The 23,604-nt window shown below is 57.1% G+C and overlaps 1 protein-coding gene across 1 annotated transcript in view; it reads right to left on the bottom strand.

Annotated features, from left to right (window-relative positions):
- ALMS1 (ALMS1 centrosome and basal body associated protein) overlaps positions 1-13,744 on the bottom strand; it is a 59,445-nt gene extending 45,701 nt beyond the window's left edge. The window contains exons 1-2 of the mRNA XM_050974091.1: positions 13,151-13,744; positions 3,415-3,580 (exon numbers count right to left, since the gene is read on the bottom strand). Coding sequence (XP_050830048.1) covers positions 3,415-3,580; positions 13,151-13,744 — 760 coding nt within the window. The remainder of the gene's footprint in view (positions 1-3,414; positions 3,581-13,150) is intronic.
- Between the last annotated feature and the right edge of the window lie 9,860 nt (positions 13,745-23,604).

Genomic DNA, 23,604 nt, shown 5'->3' with positions numbered 1-23,604 from the left:
CAAAGCAGATGCTGCTAATCCTTTTGTACACAGATTAATAAAGTAAATGTGCATATACAGACAATAAATCACAACATTTGGCTGATCAGTGAGTGCTTGCAGGCTCTATCACACCAACTAACACCCGAATGCCACTCCACATTTGTTTTAAGAAACTCAAAGGGTGAAGAAGTGACTGAACACTCTCCATGAGCAGGAAACTCTCACTGACCAAGGCCCTTCAGGAGCCTTTCCCTCCCTGCCCTGCAGGGACCTCCAGAATCCCCAAACCCCTCCAGAGAGCTCAAGGGTCAGGCAGGTGTTTGCCAAGCAACAAAAACCTCAGTGCACACACCTTCAGCAGGGGCCAGGGGAGGGAGGGAGGGAGGGAGGGAGGGAGGGAGGGCACGTTTGGGATGCTCAGGAGGGATCCTGGGGCACATTTGGGATGCTCAGAACAGTTCCTGGGGCACATTTGGGATGCCCAGGAGGGATCCCTGGGGCACATTTGGGATGCCCAGGACAGTGCCAGGGGCACATTTGGGATGCCCAGGACAGTGCCAGGGGCACATTTGGGATGCCCAGGATGGATTCCTTGGGCACATTTGGGATGCCCAGGACAGTTCCAGGGGCACATTTGGGATGCTCAGGAGGGATCCTGGGGCACATTTGGGATGCCCAGGAGGGATCCTGGGGCACATTTGGGTTGCCCAGGACAGTTCCTGGGGCACATTTGGGATGCCCAGGACAGTTCCAGGGACACATTTGGGATGCTCAGGAGGGATCCTGGGGCACATTTGGGATGCCCAGGACAGTGCCAGGGGCACATTTGGGATGCCCAGGACAGTGCCAGGGGCACATTTGGGATGCCCAGGACAGTTCCAGGGGCACATTTGGGATGCCCAGGACAGTGCCTGGGGCACATTTGGGATGCCCAGGACAGTGCCTGGGGCACATTTGAGATGCCCAGGACAGTGCCAGGGGCACATTTGGGATGCCCAGGATGGTTCCTGGGGCACATTTGGGATGCCCAGGACAGTTCCTTGGGCACATTTGGGATGCCCAGGACAGTTCCAGGGGCACATTTGGGATGCCCAGGAGGGCTCAGGGGGCTGTGCTCAGCCAGGGCCAGGCCTGGAGCTGCAGCCTGGGCTGGAAGCAGGCAGTGACGTCAGGGCTGCTCTCCCTGAGCTCCTGCTGTCAAAACTGGGATTTTTCCTGCTGCCACTCTGAAGGCCAAAAGGCTCCTGAGTGCAGCTCAGCGAGCAGGCAGAGCTGGGCCTGGGACTCGCTCTCCCAGCCTGCTGACAAGTCTGAATGCCACAGTCAAGCTGCCATTTGGGGGATAAAAAAGGAAGGCAAAACAAAAACAAAGCCTGGGCTCTGTCAAGCTGTTCCACAGAGCAGCAGGAGCACTTCAGTACAACTGTCACTGTCACTCCTCCCCTCCTGACACGAAATCCAAGACACTCTGTGAGGAGGAGAAGAAATAAGTGAGGATTGCAGCTATGGCTCCCTTCCCCCTCAGCCCTCCCTGTACCTGGGAATTCAGAGCACACCCAAAGCCTGCAGCCCATCTCTAGAGAGCAGCAGATCAAACAGCACAGAGAGGCTTCTCACAGCCTCCAGCACATTGCAGAGCCTTTGCTTGCTCCTTAATTCCAGCTGCACTGCAAACATAAGGCTGGACAAATATCAAGAAGTTTTCCTTGATTAAATGGCTTCCAGTTCTGCAAATAACAACACTGGGGAAAAGGGCTGTAAAACACCTGAAACACAGGAATCCTGCCCAGAGCATGGGCAGGGACAAGGCATGGCCAGCCCTCCATGTCCTCCCACTTTGAGCTCTGTCCTGAACCTCACTTTCCCACCAAAATGGGATTTATTGACTCTGCACCAACTCCCTGTGGTGCACACACAGCTGCCTGCAGACCCAGCTCTGAGGCAGCCCAGGATGGCTTTCCTTCCATGAGGAGAAAAACCCTTCAAAAACCTCTCCCAGGGGGCTGCAAATGCAGCAGCTCCCTGGTGCTGTGAGTGAGCCCAGCCTGTGCTGCCACATAGAACAGAACTCACTCCCTCTCCCCTGCCCCCTCACTACCTGCCCTGCTTTGTGTAAAACAAACCTGTCAGGAGGAGCAAACAGGAACCTTTGGAGCCAGAAGTCACCAAAAGGCAATTTAATCTTTGCAGTAAGTGTTACAGGAGACAGCAGGGACAGCCACCAGGGTGACACCCACAGTGGCAGGGACTGAGCCTCAGTGGGTTTGGGATGAACCAGAATCCACCCAAGATGTTCCTTCTCCTCCTGCAGGCTCCTTCCCCAAGAATGGAGCAAAATCATCTCAAAAACTGATGGAAACCACCAAGAGCTTTGCACTAAAAAAATAAAAGTCAAACTCAAACCCCTCAGGAGCTGCTGTGAGGAGACCCCCAAGGCAGTTTTAACTCCATGCCCTCCAGGTGGTGTTTCAGTCCCAAACAAAGCCCAAAAGCAGCTGCACACAGGCAGGCTGGCAGGGGGAATGGCCAACTGCACAGCTCAACCTGCACTCAGCTGTAAGCACACAAGGGTTACTTCAAAATACCACAGCTATGTTTTCTGCCTGTCAGAAACTGTGTTTGCTTGTGAAGAGCAGGACTGGTGCAGGGACAGGCACCTGCATTCACCAGCTCCCACCCTGGCAAGGGGAGTCCCAAAGGGAATGTCCTCCTGGCCAGGGGACTGCTGCTCTGCAGAGGGACCCATGCAGAATGAACCCCTGGGCTGAGAAACTGCATTTCAGGCTGGGCTTGGCCAGGGCACTCGGGCTCCACATGGAAATGAATGCAAGCAGGGAAGCACAGAGGTGAAATGTGAAATGTGAAATGCTGCAGTTTCTCAAGCCTTGTGTGAGTGACCTGCTGGGATGAGGAGCAGTGCAGTGCTGGCACTGGGAATCTCAGCAGCAGCAACAGAAACTGCACCCAAACCCAGGGGCAGCAAGGAGGGTTGGAACCATGGACTGGGTTGGGTGGAGGGGATTTAAAGACATTTCACAGATATTCCATTCCTGCCCCTGCCATGGCCACCTGGGCACTGCCAGGGCTGGCAGCTGCACCCAGGCTCACTCTGAACCCCACAGGAAAACAAAGCAAAGCTTCACCTGGCACAAAAGGAACCTGCTCATGTTAGAACACCCAGGGAAGGCACACAAACCCTGCACCTCATCCTGGGGGAGCTTTGGTAACAAAACCACCCTGAACACACTTTGTGAACCTCACTTCCCACTGAAGGAAGGCCAAACCCTGCACCTCATCCTGGGGGAGCTTTGATAACAAAATCACCCTGAACACGCTTTGTGAACCTCACTTCCCACTGAAGGAAGGCCAAACGCAGGCTGGGACTGACTGAGCAGTAAATGACTCCTTGTGTAGCAATCCCTTTGGACATACCCAGGGGTGAGGCAGGGGCTGTAGCTCCAGAAGCTTCTGCTGAGGGCAGCAGCCCTTCCTCCAGCGTGGGCAGCTCCGACAGGTCCCTCCTGGCACAGCTCAGGCCCGGCTTGGTGTCCCAGGAGCAGCTGCTGCCCACCTCTGCTACCAGCCAGAACCAGGGCTCCTGGGGGAGGAAACACAGCTCATCATCATCATCATCACCATCATCATCATCATCATCATCACATCATCCCCTGTGAGACTGAGACAAGCCAGCACTGATTCTGAAGGGTTCCTACACAAACCCTCAGCCTGGAGTGTGGCAGGACCAGGGGAGCCCTGGGAGTCTCCCAGCCCTGCTGAGAGCCCAGCACTGCCCTGAGGAGCTGCTGTGCCTTTGGGGACACCAGCAGGGCTTACAGCTCCTTGCCACAGCCCTGCTGGGTGAGCCAGAGCTCCTGTACAAGCAGCTGGAAATGCAGGGCTTGATTCAGACCAGGCTGGTAAGGCTCAGCCTTTGGACACTGAGAGCTGAGGGAACCCTCAGAGCAATCCAGCACTTGGCAGCACATCCAGCACATGCCCTGTGAGTGCACCACAGTGCAAGGGCTGCCCTCCACACAAAGCACCTCCTGTTAATTGCAATCACCTAATTAACCCTCACCCCAGGCCAGAGCAGCTCAGCACACACCCTGGCAGCAGCACTTTCCTGAGGGATGGCTGCTCCCAGGGACATCCCAGGGATGGCTGGTCCCAGGGACACCCCACTGCTCCCAGGGATGGCTGGTCCCAGGGACACCCCAATGCTCCCAGGGATGGCTGGTCCCAGGGACACCCCACTGCTCCCAGGGATGGCTGGTCCCAGGGACACCCCATTGCTCCCAGGGATGGCTGGTCCCAGGGACACCCCAATGCTCCCAGGGATGGCTGATCCCAGGGACACCCCACTGCTCCCAGGGATGGCTGGTCCCAGGGACACCCCAATGCTCCCAGGGACACCCCACTGCTCCCAGGGATGGCTGGTCCCAGGGACACCCCACTGCTCCCAGGGATGGCTGGTCCCAGGGACACCCCACTGCTCCCAGGGATGGCTGGTCCCAGGGACACCCCAATGCTCCCAGGGACATCCCAGGGATGGCTGGTCCCAGGGACACCCCAATGCTCCCAGGGACACCCCAATGCTCCTGCACCCCTGGGTTCTGCTGCTGCAGCTCCTCCCTCCAAGCAGGGCAGGGGAGGGGCTGGCAATGGGCTAAAAGGGATAAAACCACAGATTATTGCTCTGTACTTCAGTGTGTGCTCTACAGCCTCATGGACAATGGAACACATGAAATACATTAAAATAGATTAAGTACTCAGGCCATCCCAAACAGGAGAGGTTGGGCTCCAGCCCCTGACCCTTGGGGGGTCCCTACACCCCATGCAGAGTGCCAGAGGGCACTGGAGCAGGCAGGTTCCTTCCCCACTTCAGCCCAAAACCTGGGCACCATTGTGTGCACAGCAGCCAGTTCCTTCTGGGGGACACAGCCTTCCCCTTCCCAAACCCCTGTAAATCCCAGAGTGATGCTCTGGAGAGGATCAACACCCAACCAGCCTGAGCCACTGAATTAGAGCATCATGGAGCCCTGGGGTCCCTGAGGCTGGAGAAGCTCTCCTGTGCCCAATCCCCCCCTGTCCCCAGCCCAGAGCTCTGGGTGCCACCTCCAGGGATGGGCACTCCACCAGAACCCCCAGCAGAGCTCATCCCCTCCTGGGCACTTCCCCCCAGAGGTTCTCCAGCCCCAGGGGCAGCTCCCTGGATAAACCCCCCAGGAATGGTCCCTCCAGTGCAGGGGCCTGCAGGGCAGCAGTGCAGGGGGCAGCACGCTGTGCTGCATCATTGCAGCTCTCATCCCCAGCCCAGGGAGCAGCCCTGAGGAGATAACCTGGGTGAGACACTGCCCCACGCTGGCACTGGCTGGAGCAGAGCACAGGACCAGGCAGCTAAAGCAGGAGGAAGGATTTACTAAATGAGTGTGATCATCTCTGAGGGCTCCCACACCATTTAAATCAAATGAAGGAAATTTAACAACGTTTTTCTTCCTGAAATTCAATACATCGCTTCTGCTGCTAAATACATAAGGAGGGGTGAAGACAGAAATAAAGCTGAACTACAGCCACCCCCACAGCACAGTGCCATGAACTGGAGAGCTGCAGAAGCAGCTCTGAACCCATGCTGCAGTTCAGGGGCACAAATATGAACCTTACTGGGTTTTGAACTACCTTCAACATCCAGCTTAGCCCTCCTGATGTTATTCTGCCCCACAGATCCCTGAGAATACCCCACAACACAACAGGGGAGAAGTAAAAACCCAGGGGGAAGGGGAAAGAGATCTGCCAGATACCTGATGGCAGCCACCTGACCTGCCAGGACATCAGAGACACGCTCTGGTTTCTGCCAACACCTGAGTGCAGCCCCAGCCCAGCCCTGCCAGCCCCACACCAGCCTCCAGCACTCCAGGGACTGAGCCCAGCCCAGCCTGCTCCAGCCCCACAGCCCTTTCTGGCAGGGATCTTCCCCAACACCCAACCCACAGCTCCCTGGCACTGCCTGAGGCTGCTCCCTCCTGCCCCAGTGCTTGTCACACAGGAGGGACACAGGGGGGACACTCCAACACTGCTCTGCCCTAGGGCTTGTCACTCAGGAGGGACACAGGAGGGACCAACACTGCTCTGCCCTGGGGCTTGTCACACAGGAGGGACACTCCAACACTGCTCTGCCCTGGTGGCTTGTCACACAGGAGGGACACAGGAGGGACACTCCAACACTGCTCTGCCCTGGGGCATTGCTCATGCCCAGACTGAACGTGGCAGCAGTTTAACCTGGCCAGGCTGCTGGGCAGGGTCTCTCTGGGGCCTTGGGAAGCCCAAGGATTGTTGCACAAAGGAAAGCAGTTCAGAACTCACCCAGCTCTGGTGGAGGTGCCTTGGTGGCAGGAGGGAATGGATGGTTTGGGTCTGGAGGGCACTGCTGGCCCCCAGTCCTGGCTGAGAGCGAGCTGCAGCTCCAGGAGTGTGAGTTACAGAGTCAACAAGGGCACAGAGCAGAGCTCCATGGAGCTGGCCTGCCTTCTCCCCAGCCCCAGTGCAGTGAGAGCACAGGGCCACTGGGAGTCAGCAGCCACTGCTGCAGGCACAGGGACAAACAGGAACGCACCTGGGGCACCAGGGATCTGCTGGGAACCAGGGACTGATCGACCTGGGAACCAGGGATCCACCTGAGAACACCAGGGATCCACTTGAGAACACCAGGGATTGATCCAGCTGGGAACCAGGGATCTGCCTGGAGCACTAAGGATTGATCCAGCTGGAACACCAGGGATATGCTGGGAACCGAGGATCCACCCAAGAACACCAGGGATCCACCTGAGAACACCAGGGATCCACCTGAGAACACCAGGGATTGATCCAGCTGGGAACCAGAGACTGATCTGCCGGGGAACACAGTGATTGATCCACCTGGGAACACCAGGGATCCAGCTGCTCTGCCCCTGAGTACCTCCAGGAGCCTCCTCTGCCTTCTCCAAGCTCTGCTGTGGCACGGAAGCACCACTGCCTCCTCCTCCTCCTCCTCCCAGCCCAGCCTCCTGCCCTCTGTGCCCAGCCCTGCCTGCCCCAGGGCTCCCCAGGCACAGGCCACCCTGCTGGTCTATCCCTTGTCCTGGCAGCCCCAACAGGAGGGGATCCAGCTGGGAACAGTGAGGGAATGGTTCCCTCCAGAGCCCCAAACAGGAGGGATCCAGCTGGGAACAGTGAGGGAATGGTTCCCTCCAGAGCCCCAAACAGGAGGGATCCAGCTGGGGACAGTGAGGGAATGGTTCCCTCCAGAGAGCCCCAAACAGGAGGGATCCAGCTGGGAACAGTGAGGGAATGGTTCCCTCCAGAGAGCCCCAAACAGGAGGGATCCAGCTGGGAACAGTGAGGGAATGGTTCCCTCCAGAGCCCCAAACAGGAGGGATCCAGCTGGGAACAGTGAGGGAATGGTTCCCTCCAGAGCCCCAAACAGGAGGGATCCAGCTGGGAACAGTGAGGGAATGGTTCCCTCCAGAGCCCCAAACAGGAGGGATCCAGCTGGGAACAGTGAGGGAATGGTTCCCTCCAGAGCCCCAACGGAGGATCCAGCGGGACAGGGGAATGGTTCCTCCAGAGCCCAACAGGAGGGGATCCAGCTGGGAACAGTGAGGGAATGGTTCCCTCCAGAGAGCCCACAACAGGAGGGGATCCAGCTGGGAACAGTGAGGGAATGGTTCTCCTCCAGAGCCCCAAACAGGAGGGATCCAGCTGGGAACAGGGAGGGAATGGTTCCCTCCAGAGCCCCAAACAGGAGGGATCCAGCTGGGAACAGTGAGGGAATGGTTCCCTCCAGAGCCCCAAACAGGAGGGGATCCAGCTGGGAACAGGGAGGGAATGGTTCCCTCCAGAGAGCCCCAACAGGAGGGATCCAGCTGGGAACAGTGAGGGAATGGTTCCCTCCAGAGCCCCAAACAGGAGGGATCCAGCTGGGAACAGTGAGGGAATGGTTCCCTCCAGAGCCCCAAACAGGAGGGATCCAGCTGGGAACAGTGAGGGAATGGTTCCCTCCAGAGAGCCCCAAACAGGAGGGATCCAGCTGGGAACAGGGAGGGAATGATTCCCTCCAGAGAGCCCCAAACAGGAGGGATCCAGCTGGGAACAGGGAGGGAATGATTCCCTCCAGAGAGCCCCAAACAGGAGGGATCCAGCTGGGAACAGTGAGGGAATGGTTCCCTCCAGAGCCCCAAACAGGAGGGATCCAGCTGGGAACAGTGAGGGAATGGTTCCCTCCAGAGCCCCAAACAGGAGGGATCCAGCTGGGAACAGGAAGGGAATGGTTCCCTCCAGAGCCCCAAACAGGAGGGGATCCAGCTGGGAACAGGGAGGGAATGGTTCCCTCCAGAGAGCCCCAAACAGGAGGGATCCAGCTGGGAACAGGGAGGGAATGGTTCCCTCCAGAGAGCCCCAAACAGGAGGGATCCAGCTGGGAACAGTGAGGGAATGGTTCCCTCCAGAGAGCCCCAAACAGGAGGGGATCCAGCTGGGAACAGTGAGGGAATGGTTCCCTCCAGAGAGCCCCAAACAGGAGGGGATCCAGCTGGGAACAGTGAGGGAATGGTTCCCTCCAGAGCCCCAAACAGGAGGGATCCAGCTGGGAACAGTGAGGGAATGGTTCCCTCCAGAGCCCCAAACAGGAGGGATCCAGCTGGGAACAGTGAGGGAATGGTTCCCTCCAGAGAGCCCCAAACAGGAGGGATCCAGCTGGGAACAGTGAGGGAATGGTTCCCTCCAGAGCCCCAAATAGGAGGGGATCCAGCTGGGGACAGTGAGGGAATGGTTCCCTCCAGCTGCCAATGCTGCTGTCATTAACACAGCCTGGAGCAGAGGGGGCACTGCCACCTCCCCCTGGCCTCAGGCCCCAGGAGAGATGAGGTGCCAGGATTTTACCCCTCCGTGAGCAGGGCTCTGCATTTCCCACAGCTAAAGCCCAGCACTGCCCTGGGGCCGGTACTCCAGCTGGCCAAGCCCTGTGAATGGCAGCCCTGGCCCCCAGCCTGGCACTGTCCCCAGCTGTCACCCACCCCCCAGCACATCCCCCTGCTCACAGGGCAGCACAGCACAGCACCAGCCCATGGACTGGGCCAGAGCAACAGGGCCAGGGGGGCTTGGAGCAGCTGGTCAGACTGCCCTTCCTGAAAAGGACCCCAACACCTCCTGCCCTGCAGTGACCACAAACACTTCCCACTCACCACCACCTTCCAAAGAGCCCTGAGGGGCCTTTAGTGACACCAGCCATCCCACACCCCCAGACTCACCTGTCCAGCTCTGTGCAGTGGGGTCTGACCCTGCCCAGCCCTGTCCCTGGGCTCGGTCCAGTTTATCCCAGCTTGTCCCTGCCCAGCTCGGGCCAGTTTATCCCAGCTCTGTCCCTGCCCAGCTCGGGCCAGTTTATCCCAGCTCTGTCCCTGCCCAGCTCGGGCCAGTTTATCCCAGCTCTGTCACTGCCCAGCTCTGTCCAGTTTATCCCAGCTCTGTCCCTGCCCAGCTCTGTCCAGTTTATCCCAGCTCTGTCCAGTTTATCCCAGCTCTGTCCCTGCCCAGCTCTGTCCAGTTTATCCCAGCTCTGTCCCTGCCCAGCTCTGTCCAGTTTATCCCAGCTTGTCCCTGCCCAGCTCGGGCCAGTTTATCCCAGCTCTGTCCCTGCCCAGCTCGGGCCAGTTTATCCCAGCTCTGTCCCTGCCCAGCTCGGGCCAGTTTATCCCAGCTCTGTCCAGTTTATCCCAGCTCCCTTTCCTGACCCCCACCCCTCCTCACCCCAAGCTGCTCTGCAGGCACACAGGGCAGGGAGGAGCACTCAAAGCACTGTGGGGTTACCCCACTCCTGCCCACCTGAAGCTGCATTCCCTTTCTGTTAACTCCGAACTGAATGTTTGGGTTCCATGCAGCAGCTCAGGCAGAAGGGGCCTCCCCAGATCAGCTGGTTCAGGCTCCAGTGGAAGGGAGCCCAGCTCCCAAAGCAGAGCACACAGCAGAGCACACAGTGCTGCAGCAGCCACGGCTGAGAACCAAACCCAGGAGCTGCCCTCCACCCCCTGCCCCTTCCTGGCTCACTGCAAATCCCATCTAGAGCCAGGGCAGCTCTGCCATCAGATTTTCATTCCTGTGCAAAGCCCCCTGACTGCCTGCTGCCCAAATCCCAGCTCCAACACCAACATTTAACAGCATTTCTGAGTTAGTTCATGGAGTGAGAAGCTACCACTCCTTCACACGCTCAGCTCTGGACCACTGGAAAAGCACTGACTATCCCCTGATTTTTCATTCATGCTTTATTTAAACCATACTCACAAGAGCTGCACTTTGCACCCCACTGTTCTCCAGATTTTAGGAAAATGCTCATTCCTGTATCTTTCCCACCACTGAAATAAAAGGTACCTCTGTCAGTACCTTAGTTTGCTAGTCCTACTTACCTTTACAAAAGAAAAAGCAGAATTTCAAGGAATTGTGGACATTCTGGCATGTAGCCATCGATTTGCAGCATTTAAGAATGAAAACTAGAAACCTGATTCTTCTGGGCCTCATTTGTCACACTCAAGTTTAGGTAAATGCAGAATCAAACACTTGGTAGGGCAGGGCTTAAATCCCCCTCAGCATCAAAAACAAACTGAGAGAGGAATTGGCCAAAGCTGATACTAAAAGTGGTATAAACAGCAGGAAGCCCCATTCTGTGGGTTACAGAATTCCTCCCCTTGTTACCCTCTGAAGCCCTGAACACCTTTAAATCACCATAAACTGGGACACCACTCCCAGCCTCTCCCCAGTGAGCAAAAACTTGAGGGAAGTGTTGAGCAGGAGTTTCTAAAGCCAATTTGAACCCCAGTCCACTGCAAATCTGGGCTGGCTTGTGCCACGAGGTGTGACACAACACCCCAGAGGCCAGGACAGGTGAGCAGGGCACAGCAGCACAGGTGACTCCTGGTTTGGACCCCTCTGGGAAACTGCAGCCTGGAGCTCCCAAATCCCAGAGGTGATTCTCTGCAGTGAGCTGAAACCATCCCAGAAGGGACAGAAGGACCCAGCAGAGGTGGCAGGGCAGCAGAGGCTGCTCTGGCTGCACTGCAGCCCCTGGGAGCAGCAGCTGAGCTGGGCTCAGCTCCAGCTGGGACTGCCAGGGCTCGGCTGGGGTTGTCAGAGCAGCACTCACAGCCAGGGCAACACAAACAGCCAGGGGAGCAACGGCCAGCAGGGAACAGCAGCACCCAGAGTGCACCAGACACCCTGCCCTGGGCTCAGCAGAACCTGGAGACACCGGGAGAGGAGCTGAACTCACTGCTCTCCAACAGCACAGCCTGGAACCCAGCTGGCTGGGAACTGCCTGGAACTGCACTCCCAGGAATGGCAGCTCTGTTTAACTGCACAGGAGAACAAAGTGCAGCACCCAGCCCTGCTGCCCCTCCTGAGAGCACCCAGGGCAGCTCCTGCTGCTGCTGCAGGGCTGATGGAAACTGCATTAAACCCCACTGAGTGCCATGTGCACCACAGTCAGCCTTGCCTTATGTCCCACTGACTCCCATGGCTGCTCCCATCCTTTGCTCCACCTCTGGTATTTCTCCTGGCCCTCAGCATGTCCCACTGACTCCCATGGTTGTTCCCATCCTTTGTTACTTCTCCTGACCTTTAGGATGTCCCAGTGACTCCCGTGGCTGTTCCCATCCTTTGCTCCACCTCTGGTATTTCTCCTGACCTTTAGGATGTCCCACTGACTCCCATGGTTGTTCCCATCCTTTGTTACTTCTCCTGGCCTTTAGGATGTCCCAGTGACTCCCATGGTTGTTCCCATCCTTTGTTACTTCTCCTGGCCTTTAGGATGTCCCAGTGACTCCCGTGGCTGTTCCCATCCTTTGGTATTTCTCCTGACCTTTAGGATGTCCCAGTGACTCCCGTGGCTGTTCCCATCCTTTGCTCCACCTTTGTTATTTCTCCTGGTGAGACAGAACCTGCACCAGCCTGTCCTTCCTCCAGGGAATGTTTCTAGAAGTTGCCAAGGCATCTGCCTCAGGTTTCCACATGGCTGCTGCACCTCTCTCTGAGCCCCTTCCTGGCTCTGGAGCTGTCACACCTTGAGGCTTTCCCTCTGAGAACAGGGGACAGTCACCACCGAGTGCCAGCCCCACACAAGGACCTGCCTGATGCTCTCACAGGGTGCCAGCTCAGCAGGACACTGGTTCCTGATGTGACACCACTCTGGGATCTCCTCCCAGCCTGCAGCAGGGATCTGAGCACAGCTGAGGGCACAGAGCTGTGTGAGCCCTCCATGGAGAAAAGGAGGCTCCAGGGAGATCTCCAGCACCTCCCTGCACTTGAAGGTGGCTTTTTAAAAAGAAAAAGAACTTTTGACATGGCAGATACTTGAAGGACAAGGGGGAAGTGTTTTAAATTAAAAGCTGAGGGATTTAGATGAGATTTTGGGACTAAATCCTTCCCCTTCAGGTGGGGAGGCCCTGGCGCAGCTGTGGCTGCCCCTGCATCCCGGGAGTGCCCCAGGCCAGGTCAGAGGGGACTTGGAGCAGCCTGGGACAGCGGGAGGTGTCCCTGCCATGGCAGGGTGGCACTGCGTGGGACTGAAGGTCCCTTCCAAGCAAACCAGGCTGTGATTCCTGAGCGCAGCCCCTGTCCCTGAGTGCCCTGCAGGACACGGCTCAGCAGCTGCACTCACCTGGCCCGAAGGGAACAACTCATCATTATCAGCTCGTAATTAGCACAATGACAGAGCACACAGCCTTCTCCCGGGAGAGCAGGGGGAGTCCGGAGCCAGTGGGACGCTTCTCCGGGGAGAGAGCGGGGCACAGGGGGACACCGAGGGACCGGGGGGGCACCGGGGGACACCGAGGGACCAGGGCACCGGGGAACACCGAGGGACCGGGGAACACCGAGGGACCAGGCCGGGCTCGGGCCCTGCTGGGAGCCGGGAAGGGGCTCGGGCCACCCGGGTCCCCCTTTCCGGGGGGTGACCCCTTAAGAGCCCTTTCACGGGGCAGGAAGTGACACCGGCCGGCTGTCCCAGCCCCAGCCGCGTGAGCGACCCAGCGCGGCGCACGGACACGGGGACACACGGACACACACAGCGACACACGGACACACACACACGCACACAACCGCTCCGGTCGGTGAGCGGCTGCTCCCGCCCGCCCCACCCCGTGCTCACCTGAGCCCGCTGCTCCTGCTCCTCCTGCTCCTGCTGGCCGTGTTCCATGGCGGGGGCCGTGTCCGTGGGTCCGGCCGTGTCCGTGGGTCCGGCTGTCCCCGTGTCGCGCCCGGTCGCCAGGGACTCGCGCCCGCCCCGCGCGCGCACGCGCCGGGACCGCCCCCTCCCCGCGCCGCCATTGGTCAGCGACGGGGGCGGGGTCAGGGAGCGAGCTCCGCCTCCCGTGCGGTGATTGGCGGGCGGCGAGCGGCGGGGCGGGGCTGCGGGAGCGCGCGCGCGCGGGGGTTTTGGCGGGCAGCGGAAGTGCCCGGATGGAGGCGGGGGCGGGGCCGGCAGTGACCGTGAGGGACCGTGAGGGACCGTGAGGGACCGTGAGGCCGGAGCGGGCCGGACAGGACAGGACAGGACGGACCTGCCAGCGGCACCGACACCTTCCGCTACCCGCGGAACTCCGCCCAGCCCGGCCCGGTCGGGCCACTGCCAGGGACCCGGGGGCAGCCGCCGCCGGTAACGAGTGCCAGGAAAGCTTCCCCGTAATGTCCGGTCCAGCAGGATCACAGCATCGCTGGGGCTGCCAAAGTCCTCCCAGACCATCCAGTCCCAGCTGTGCCCGATGTCCCTTGGTCACCAGCCCAGAGCCCCGAGTGGGGCTGGGGCTGGGGCTGGGCACTCCAAGCCTTCCTGGGCAGCCCTGCCAATTCCAGTCACCCCTCCTGTGAATAAAACCTTGCTGGTGTTTGTCCTGTGGTCCTAACTCTGCCCTCTGGCAGTGGAAGCCGTTCCCTGGGTCCTGTCCCTTGTCCCCAGTCCCTCTCCAGCTCTCCCGGAGCCCCTTGGTGGTGAATGGACACTGAAATCCCACTGAAATCAGGCATTCTGAGACACTCTTGTGTGAGCAGGAAATGGGGTGGGATTGTCCTGCGTGGGAATTCCATTCAACTCGCTCCCAAGCTCTCCAGTGGCAGTGGGGGGCTCTGGTGGTCCGTCAGGAACCATTCCCCAGCTGGGTTGAAAGGACAGACTCAAAGTCTGGGCAGGTGGAGAACATGAGATAGATCTCTCCATGGACACCTTCAGATCTGCGTGTCAGTCCTCCATGGCTCCCTGATCCATGAAATCCTCCATTCTTCCTGATCCATGAAATCCTCCATAATTCCCGATCCCTGAAATCCTCCATAATTCCTGATCCATGAAGTCCTGCATGGCTAACTGGTCCCTGACATCCTGCATGGCTCCCTGATCCCTGAAATCCTCCATGGCTCCCTGATCACTGAAATCCTGTTCCACTTCCTGATCCATGAAATCCTGCATGGCTCCCTGATCCCTGAAATCCTCCATGGCTCCCTGATCCCTGAAATCCTCCATAATTCCTGATCCCTGACATCCTCCATGGCTTCCTGATCCATGAGATCCTACATACTCCCAGATCCCTGCCACCCTCCTTTGCTCCAGATCCCTGCCATCGTGCATGGCTTCCCTCCAGGTGCCCTGAGGGAAGGAGGAGCTCTGCCTTCCCCTGACACAGGCACACCCTGATCCGCTGGGAGGTGTCCCTTGTCCCTGCCCATGACAAGGGCGTTGGGGCTGGCTGCTTTTCCATCCCTTCCATGCCTTCCATGCCATGACTCCCTGACTCTGCTTTCCCTGAGGCATTCAGGCACTGGTTGACACTCCGTGTTTCAGCTGGGGCCAGCAAGGGCACAGGAGGGTTTCCTGTCAAAAGCAGGATTGTGAGTTATTTCCTAGGCTTTTGGCTCCCCTGAAGCTGCAGGGCAGGTGGCAGCTGAGGCTCGGGCCACGCAGGTTCCAGTGGCAGCTCCTCAGTGCCTCAGCCCCGTGCCAGCAGTTAAACTCTCGGCTGAGGTATCGGCAGTGGATCCAGCTGTGCACACTGATCAGCTCCAGACTGCCAGCTCTGTGCCCAGCCAATAAATAACTGCACCCTCCCTGAGCAGAGAACCTGCAGGAACTGGAAAATAAAGGTGCTTCCAGAGCAATTCCTTCTCCTGAGTTCATTATTGTGCTGGGAGCAGCTCTCTGCCCGGTATCCAGCGGAACATCTCCCAAAAGGCAGCGTCTGCGCTGGCTCTGCACTGACTGGGGGTTGTTTTTCAGCGCCAGATAAATGTGAATGCTCAAATGCAGCTAGGCAAGCATTCCTTAAGATAATTAAGATGCTGACAAGAAAATGCAGCTTGATATTCAGCTCCGTCTCCCGCTCCAAAAGCAATTAAATGTGTTGGGCTGAGCCCGTCCCAGCGCTCGTTTGTGCACATCGCTAAACCATCCCCTCGGAGCTGCTGGGAGAGGCTGCGGGGAACAGCACCCGTGGGGCTGCCTGCCGGGGGGAGCGGAGGCAGAGCCACCCAGCAAATCCCGCTGGAAGAGGCAGCGATTCCTCCCTTGATTTCCCTGGCAGCCCGAGGAGCCCGGCTGGGTTCCAGGGCCGGCTCCCGCTCGCTGCAGCGCTGCCAGGCCGAGCGGCCGAGGCGGCTGTGGTGCTGAGAACAGCTCCGAAACCCCTGCGAGGAACCTGCCGCTGACTGAAGGGCTCCTCTCGTCACACCAGCCCCAAATTCTGTCACTGCCTTTATTTTTAGCTGAGCAATTCACAGGCAGGGAGGGGAGGAGGAAGCCTTGGCTGAGTGTTTATCGCTCGCACATCACACAGGAAGCTGTTCACATTTTTATTAATTGACTAACAATATCCAGAGACTTACTCAGGCTCAGATGGAATCTGCTCAAATCCTTTCCAGTGAAATGTCACTTGAAATGAAAATGGCAGAGGAATTTTTAGAAAGGCCATCGCTGGGGGAGATTCTTGGAGAGAGAAGAACCTGCCTTCCCCCAAAACTCTGTCAGCCTCGGGGGCTTTTAAAGGTGACATGCAGTGTATTAAAATACAGGGATTGATTAATGTGCTAATTGCAGGGGAGAATATAAAATACAATCGTGACTTCAGATACCTTGGAGAAAAGGAAGGTTTGAACATCAGGCCCTGGCTGGTGCCAGTGACATGTTAATTGCCAAGTTTTCAATGTGAGGATTTCTGTGCTCCAAGGTAGTTGGAAACTCATCCTTACTGGGATCTGATCAACAGGATTCCTCAGCTGCTCTGGGAAACAAATCTCAGCTGCTTTAGTGCCTGTGAATTTCAGTATCAGGTAACTTAGGAACACTGACACCTGACTGAGCCTTTCCCCTGGTTTGTGATTGCAAAAATGGATGTGGTTCCATGGGAGAGATCCAGGGAGTCTCTACATCCAGCTCCCGTTAAAAACGGAGAGGAGGAGGCAAGTGAGGGAAGATCAGGTGTGTCAGAAGGGTGGGCAGGGGGAGCCAGCTGGCACGGCAGAGTGATGGGCAGGTGATTCAGTCAGCGAGGGGCTGGGGGAGTTCCCAGCGGCAGGAGGAGCTGGGCTGGCTGTGATCAGTGCCAGGGAAGCAGCTCCGGCTGGGGCTGCAGGACATGAAACCAGGAATTAGGAGAGGAGGCTGATGACAGGCAGAGCTCCTGAGCACAGCGCAGGCTCGGGGAGAAATGAGGAGAAAAAGGGAATGGAAGCATGAATGGGGGCTGTGCTCTGTGCTGGGAGCAGTGGGACACAGGAATGGGGGGGACACAGGAATGGGGGCTGTGCTCTGTGCTGGGAGCAGTGGGACACAGGAATGGGGGGACACAGGAATGGGGGGCTGTGCTCTGTGCTGGGAGCAGTGGGACACTGCAGCACGGGGCACTGAGGCTGGGAGAGCATTCCAGCCAAGCTGGGAGCTGATCCTGCTCCTGTCTGCCTGCAGCAGCCCCAGCAAAGTGCCCTGATCGCTGCAATCCAAAGGCTGCAGGGTTTATTGGCTGATTTCAGCTCAATCAGATTGAGGGATAAAGGGGATCTGGGCTTAGCTGAGGTTTCTGAGCCGAAAAGAGCAAATCAGGATTAAACCAGGAAAACAGTTTAATGGGATAGACTGATCTGAGGGACCTGGGCTCAGCAGCCCTCCAGCAAGGCTCACTCTGGGGTATTGGAGGGGCAATGGCAGCTGCCTCACAGTCCATAGCAGGGGATAGGATCATGGAAAGGTCTGGGGTGGTTAAAAACCACCCAGTGCCACCCCTGCCATGGCAGGGACAGCTCCCACTGTCCCAGGCTGCTCCAAGCCCCAGTGTCCAACCTGGACTGGGACACTGCCAGTGATCCAGGGGCAGCCACAGCTGCTCTGGGCACCATGGGGCAGGTGACACAGGAAGGTGCAGCCTGTGAGGGGACACAGCTCCTTCCAGTGAGCCCAGAAGGTGCCCAGGAAAATCCCCCACCTGCTTTAGGTACTCTGGTAAGATGTCCAAAATTAAGGGAACTAGACCCAGCCCTAGGGAACCTGGATCTAGAGAAAGCTTGGCATTCCTTCCTGTGAATGGTGCCTGAGTTGTTTAAAATTTTATTCCATGTGTAGTGATGAGAGCCCTGCATTGGCAAGGGCTGGACCTGGGGGAAAACACCCTCCAGGAGGGGACTGGGGATGAGCAGGAGCCTAGGAGAGGGAGCAGGAGGGCACATCCCAAATGAAGCTTCACCCTGAGGGGGCTGGGGATGAGCAGGAGCCTCAGAGAGGGAGCAGGAGCAGCTTCACATCCCCAGTGAGTCTTCACCCTGAGGGCCAGCAGGCTCCGGGTGCAGTCTGGGGTGGGAGAAGGAGCTCCAGAGCCTTCCTGGGCACTGCTGAGCCCCGATTCCAGACTAAAGGGGAACACTGGAGCTCCTCCAGTGGCCCAGCGTGGGCTGGGAGCTGCTCTGAAGTGTCCCCTGGCCTGACATCCAGCACTGCCACTGCCACGGGCACAGCTTTGGGACGGGTGTCTTGACTCACGTCTTATGCAACCCCTCTCCTCCCCAGGAAGTGAGAAGGAACCGATTAAATCTGCCCACACAGCGTCTCTAATGCCTGAGCTGGAAGTGGTGGGAATTATGATGGATATATGGAGCCCTTCCCCAGGTTTTCAGGCAAATCGGGGGAAAGTTCCTTCAGAACATGTACAGCTAATTATGGATTTTCCAGCTGCGATAATGTTTGAAGGTCTAAGTCTTTAATTAAATCAGAGGTTTACGAGTGAACGTTCTGGTAGGAGTCTGTAGGGAGTAGCCTTTGAATTGGTAAATCAGCTCCTGAATAAACCACTTGTCAAGCTGAAACGCTGCGTTCCCTGAGTTCTGTGCTAAGTTTAAACAAGAAAATAACTGAATTTCATGGAGATGAAAAATGGCAGTGCTGGGAACTGGAGATTTTCACTCACCCTCAGGTGCAGTGTAGCTCCTGCAGAATATTTTCTGTCTGTGCCACCCCATCACCTGCTGCTGCTGCTGCTCCAGCAGTGGAATTGTTCATGCTCCATCAGCCCCTGCTCTCTGTGCTGCCCCAGCTGCCACAGGCACATCCACAGCCCTGGCAGGGTGGGCAGGCCCTGGCACAGGTGCCCAGAGCAGCTGGGGCTGCCCCTGGATCCTGGCAGTGCCCAAGGCCAGGCTGGATGGAGCTTGGAGCAGCCTGGGAGGTGTCCCTGCCATGGCAGGGATGGCCCTGGATGGTGTTTGAAGTCTCTTCCAACCCAAACCATTCTATGATTCTTTAACTGTACAGGGGCATGTTAGGCACTGCAGTCCAGATGTGCCAGGACTGCCCACATCCTCACTCTGACCTCCCTGATCCAGCCTGCAGCATCAGGGCTCTGGACTGGGCCTGGGCAAGCCATGGCATCTGTTTCCTATCTCTTTTACAGCTCTTTTATTCCTATTTTGACATATTTTTAACATCTGGTTTATATCTGTTCTATATCTCATTTATAGCTCTTTTATATCCGTTTTCTCTCTCTTTTCTATCTCTTTTCTATCTCTTTTATTATTTAGGGCCTGAAACACTGCCAAGTGTTAAATTTGCAGCATGTTCTTCACTCACAGGCTGGCCAGGCTGCCTGTCACACGTGAGCCCTGCCCTGGTGGCACTCAGGGGACCAGAGCTGCAGAGCACACCTTGGGCTGAGCTCCCTGAGCTCTGGGGCCAGGTGCTCCCTGTTCTCCCTGCCCATCAGGCAGCGTGTCCATAAGGGCCCCATCACCAGTGGGGGCTCTGTGCTCAGCCATGTCCCCTCTCTTTGGTCCCTTCTCCCTGTGACTCCCTGTCCTTCTCCAGTGTCCCAGCCCAGCCCTGGAATCCTGCTCCACGTCCCGTGCGGAGACCATGGCTGGACTGGAGCACGAAGTTATGGAGAGTTCAGCTCCCTCAGCACAGATTAATCTGAGCCCAGCTGTGTGAGCTCTCTCTGTAATCTGTGGGGGAAATTCAGAGTCTTTTAGGGCATGAGTCAGCTAATCTGTTTTAGTCTCTATTTCGGGAGGAGATGAAGCATGTCCTCAAATTTGCTGTTCTTTGTTGACTTCAAAGGGAGCCCAGCGTGACTTGCTGGAATGGAGGTGTCTGTGCAAGGCAAGTCTATCTTTGGGCAGATGGATCTCACAATGAAGGGGAAGGGTGACTTCACCCATCATCTCTGCATTCTTTTGAGGGATCCACTCAGTTTCGAGCTCTGCTGCCTGGCTGAGGCACTGCTCGCTCCTCGGGGTCCCTCTCTTTGCTCTGCTTCTTGCCAAGGACAGGATCTTGCCTACAGCTCCCAAGGATTTATGGACAACATCTGTGGTGATCCTTCCCTGCCTCTGGAGCTCCCCTGCCTCCCCCTCTTCTCTTCCTGATGCTCCCACCCTTCCCTCAGGCACCTCACACTGTCTCCTTGGCTCTCCCCTGATGCTCCCACCCTTCCCTCAGGCACCTCACACTGTCTCCTTGGCTCTCCCCTGGTGCTCCCACCCTTCCCTCAGGCACCTCACACTGTCTCCTTGGCTCTCCCCTGGTGCTCCCACCCTTCCCTCAGGCACCTCACACTGTCTCCTTGGCTCTCCCTCTCAGCCCTGCCCTGCCCCACACCCCATCCATGACTGAGAATTTCTCCTCACAGTCACACTTGGGTTCCCTCATGGCCAAAGCCCTCCACCCTGACCCCCACCTGACACCCCATCCCCTCCAGAGTCCCTGAGCACACAGAACCATTGCTGCCCCAACTGAGGAGTGCCAGGGCTTGGCAGATCCCCCTGCACCAGAGTGCTCAGGACTGTGTGCAGTGAAGGGCTGAACACCTCCGAGGATGGACAGGCCAAGCCTGTCCAGGATTCTTCCAGTGCCCATCCCTTCCAAGAGACAAGGGATGCTCATTCCAGAGTCCCTCATGGAAGTTAAAGGAATAAAAGGTTAAAAAGTTAAATCTCAGAAACAGTGCTTCATTCTCATCTTCCCTGGGTCAATTCCAGAGGTTACACTGACCTTGAAGTCTTGTCCTTCTCTGGAACCTTCCTTTTTCTCAAGTGCCTCCCTAGGGCAGATGCCTTCAGGGTGGGCTTTGGAGGATTTCCTCTCCCCTTCATGAGCTGGAAGAGAACTGGACCTGCCCTGGCTGTGTGTGCTGGGACCCAGAGCCCCTGTTCAGCCCTGGGCAGATCCCAAAGGAAAGGTGGGAATTGTGTCCCTGTGCCCTCCCTCAGGTGAGAGCCCACCTGCAGAGCTGCCCCAGCCCTGGGCAGATCCCAAAGGAAAGGTGGGAATTGTGTCCCTGTGCCCTCTTCCCTCAGGTGGAGCAGCCCACCTGGCCCAGAGCTGCCCCAAGCCCACTGGGCCAACAGCAGGAGGACGTGGAGCTGCTGGAGAGAGCCCAGAGGAGGCCCCGGAGCTGCTGCAGGGCTGGAGCCCCTCTGCTCTGGAGCCAGGCTGGGAGAGCTGGGAATGTTCCCCTGGAGAAGGGAAGGCTCCAGGCAGAGCTCAGAGCCCCTGGCAGGGCCTGGAGGGGCTCCAGGAGAGCTGGAGAGGGACTGGGGACAAGGGACAGAGGGACAGGAGCCAGGGAATGGCTGCCACTGGGAAAGGGGAGATTGGGCTGGGATCTGGGCAAGGAATTGCTGGCTGGGAGGGTGGGCAGGGGCTGGGCTGGAATTCCCAGAGCAGCTGGGGCTGCCCCTGGATCCCTGGCAGTGCCCAAGGCCAGGCTGGCCATGGGGCTGGAGCAGTGGAGGCAGCTCGGCAGAGGGCTGGAAGTTCCTGGTCCGTGGGGTCCCTTCCAGGAGCCCATCCCTGGTTCCCCAGCAGCCCCAGCTCAGCTCTGCTCCCCCTCCATTCCCTCGGAGCTGCTCCAGCCCCTCCTGCCCTCCCCTGTCCCTGCTGTGCTGCCGTTCCTGCAGGAGCCCCGGCCAGCAGAGCGCTGCCCTCGCTGTCCCCTCCTGCTCCATCTGTGCAGCCCCATCTGCTCTGCTCTCGGACCTGTCTCACTGAGCTCTTGGTTCTGCTCCTGGACCTGTCTCCGACACAAACTGTGCTTTTTGTTCTGCCTCTGAGCAGCCAGAGCTGCAGCCTGGCCTGGCCAGGAGCTAACGGGCACCTTCACCAGGAAATCCAGGAAATAAACCTTTATTTTATAGCATTGCTACAGAAATAAGAGTTCCTTTCATTGAACCCTCACCAACGGGGGCCTGCAGGAGCAAAGAGAAGCCCTGAATTTGTCCAAGACCTGAGCTCCCCAAATCCTCCCCAGGGTAACGAGTGACTGACTCAGTTGTAACCATCTGATCATGCTGAAATTGCTGAAGTTATAATTATAAACCTCCAAAGTAAGAGCAATAACATGCAACTGGAGCTCATTTTCAGACTTGGCTGAGAAAAGGCTGTAACCAGACTGAGCAATTTTAATTTAGGTAAATTAAGGGTTTAAATTTAGCTTGGTAACTAAAGTCCCACAAATCACAAACTGTCGCCCTGAGTTAATTGCATGAGCATCCTCTCATTATTTCTTGCTTTCTGACCAGTCAGAAAATCCTCATCCCAGTGTTAGTCATGCCCTGGGTGTCTGGGAACTTGTAATATTTTACATTGTGTTTCTTTCTTTCTTTCTTCATGGAAAGGTTTTTTATTGCTTTACTATTAAAGTACAGTACAGGACTATTTTGGGACAGAAACCTTTAAAATTAACTGAGTTTTTATACTGTGTAAAAATGAGACCTGCCTGAGGAACTATTCAATGCTCATTCTTCAATTTAGTACTGAGTACCTGAAGCAGTAAAAGATTTTGCTCTTAATCATATTAATGAAGTTGATTATTTTAGGAGCCCAGGCTGCCAAGCAGGTTATCTATTTCAGTCTGAAACTGCATCATAAATTACCAGAGCAATTAAAGCAAACGTGGAGCCAATAACAAATGTGTGAAGGGTTTCACAGCTGGGCTGCCTGGGCAGGGGGGATGCTGTGAGAGCAGCACAGCTCCAGGAAGGGATTCAGAGGAACCACGTGTCCCGTTTGGTCATTCCCAGTGCAGGAACCAAGGAAAGGACATTTCCTTGCACAGAAATTAGAACTGGGAGGTGGTTCCTACATGGACTATTCATTTTATTCTCTCTTGGAGGGGTAATGACTTCAAACTGAAAGAGGGAAGGTTTAGATGGGATACTGGGAAGAAATTCCTCTTGTGAGGATGAGAGGCCCTGGCACAGGTGCCCAGAGCAGCTGGGGGTGCCCCTGGATCCCTGGCACTGCCCCAGCCCAGGTTGGACACTGGGGCTGGAGCAGCCTGGGGCAGTGGGAGGTGTCCCTGGGGCAGTGGGAGGTGTCCCTGCCATGGCAGGGGTGGCACTGGGTGGGCTCTGAGCTCCCTCCCAGCCCAAACCATTCCCTGATGCAATAATTAGGAAGAGCTCCCAGTGGCTCCCACAGTGGGAATTGCAGAGGAAGCAGCTCCCTAAGGGTTGCTTTGGTGGTGAAGCCAAACTTCCCAGGACTCTTGAACAGCCACAGCCCCTGGAGAGGTGGCTGTCCCCATCCCAAATGGAACTGCTCCTTGTCCCAGGCTTTGGTGGAAAACTGAATAAAAAAACCCCCTCCTCCTCCCCTCCGAGTGCTCAGCACTCTGCTGCTGGCTGGGACTTTTACAGCCACAAGGCATAAATATTGAATTTATTATTGGATTTCTCTGGAGTTAACCTGCATCCAAAATGTGAAACATTTCTGGGATACCTATCCCATAAATATGGAATCCTGGAATGGTTTGGGTTGGAAGGGACCTTAAATCCCCTTAAAGGCACAGCTGCTCTGGGCACACTGTGAACAATTCCTGCCCCATATCCCATCCATCCCTGCCCCCTGGCAGTTCAGTTCACCCCCACAATCCCACCCCAGCTCTCCTTGCAGAGCCCGTGGGCACTGCAGGGCTCTCCTGGAGCTGAGAGCCCAGAGCAGGGAGTCTGAGCTGTGCTGATCCTGCCCCCAGGGCAGCACCCACCAGCACCCCTCAGCAGCATTTATCTGGAAGCTCCAGGGACCCTCCAACATCTCCAGGAGACAGGAGAGGGAACCATCCTCATCCTCCTCCAGCC

Source organism: Serinus canaria, chromosome 4 (assembly GCF_022539315.1).
Source record: "Serinus canaria isolate serCan28SL12 chromosome 4, serCan2020, whole genome shotgun sequence".
NCBI classification, from domain to species: Eukaryota; Metazoa; Chordata; class Aves; order Passeriformes; family Fringillidae; genus Serinus; species Serinus canaria.
Note: the sequence above shows the minus strand (reverse complement) of the source record. Positions and strands in the feature narration are given on the sequence as shown.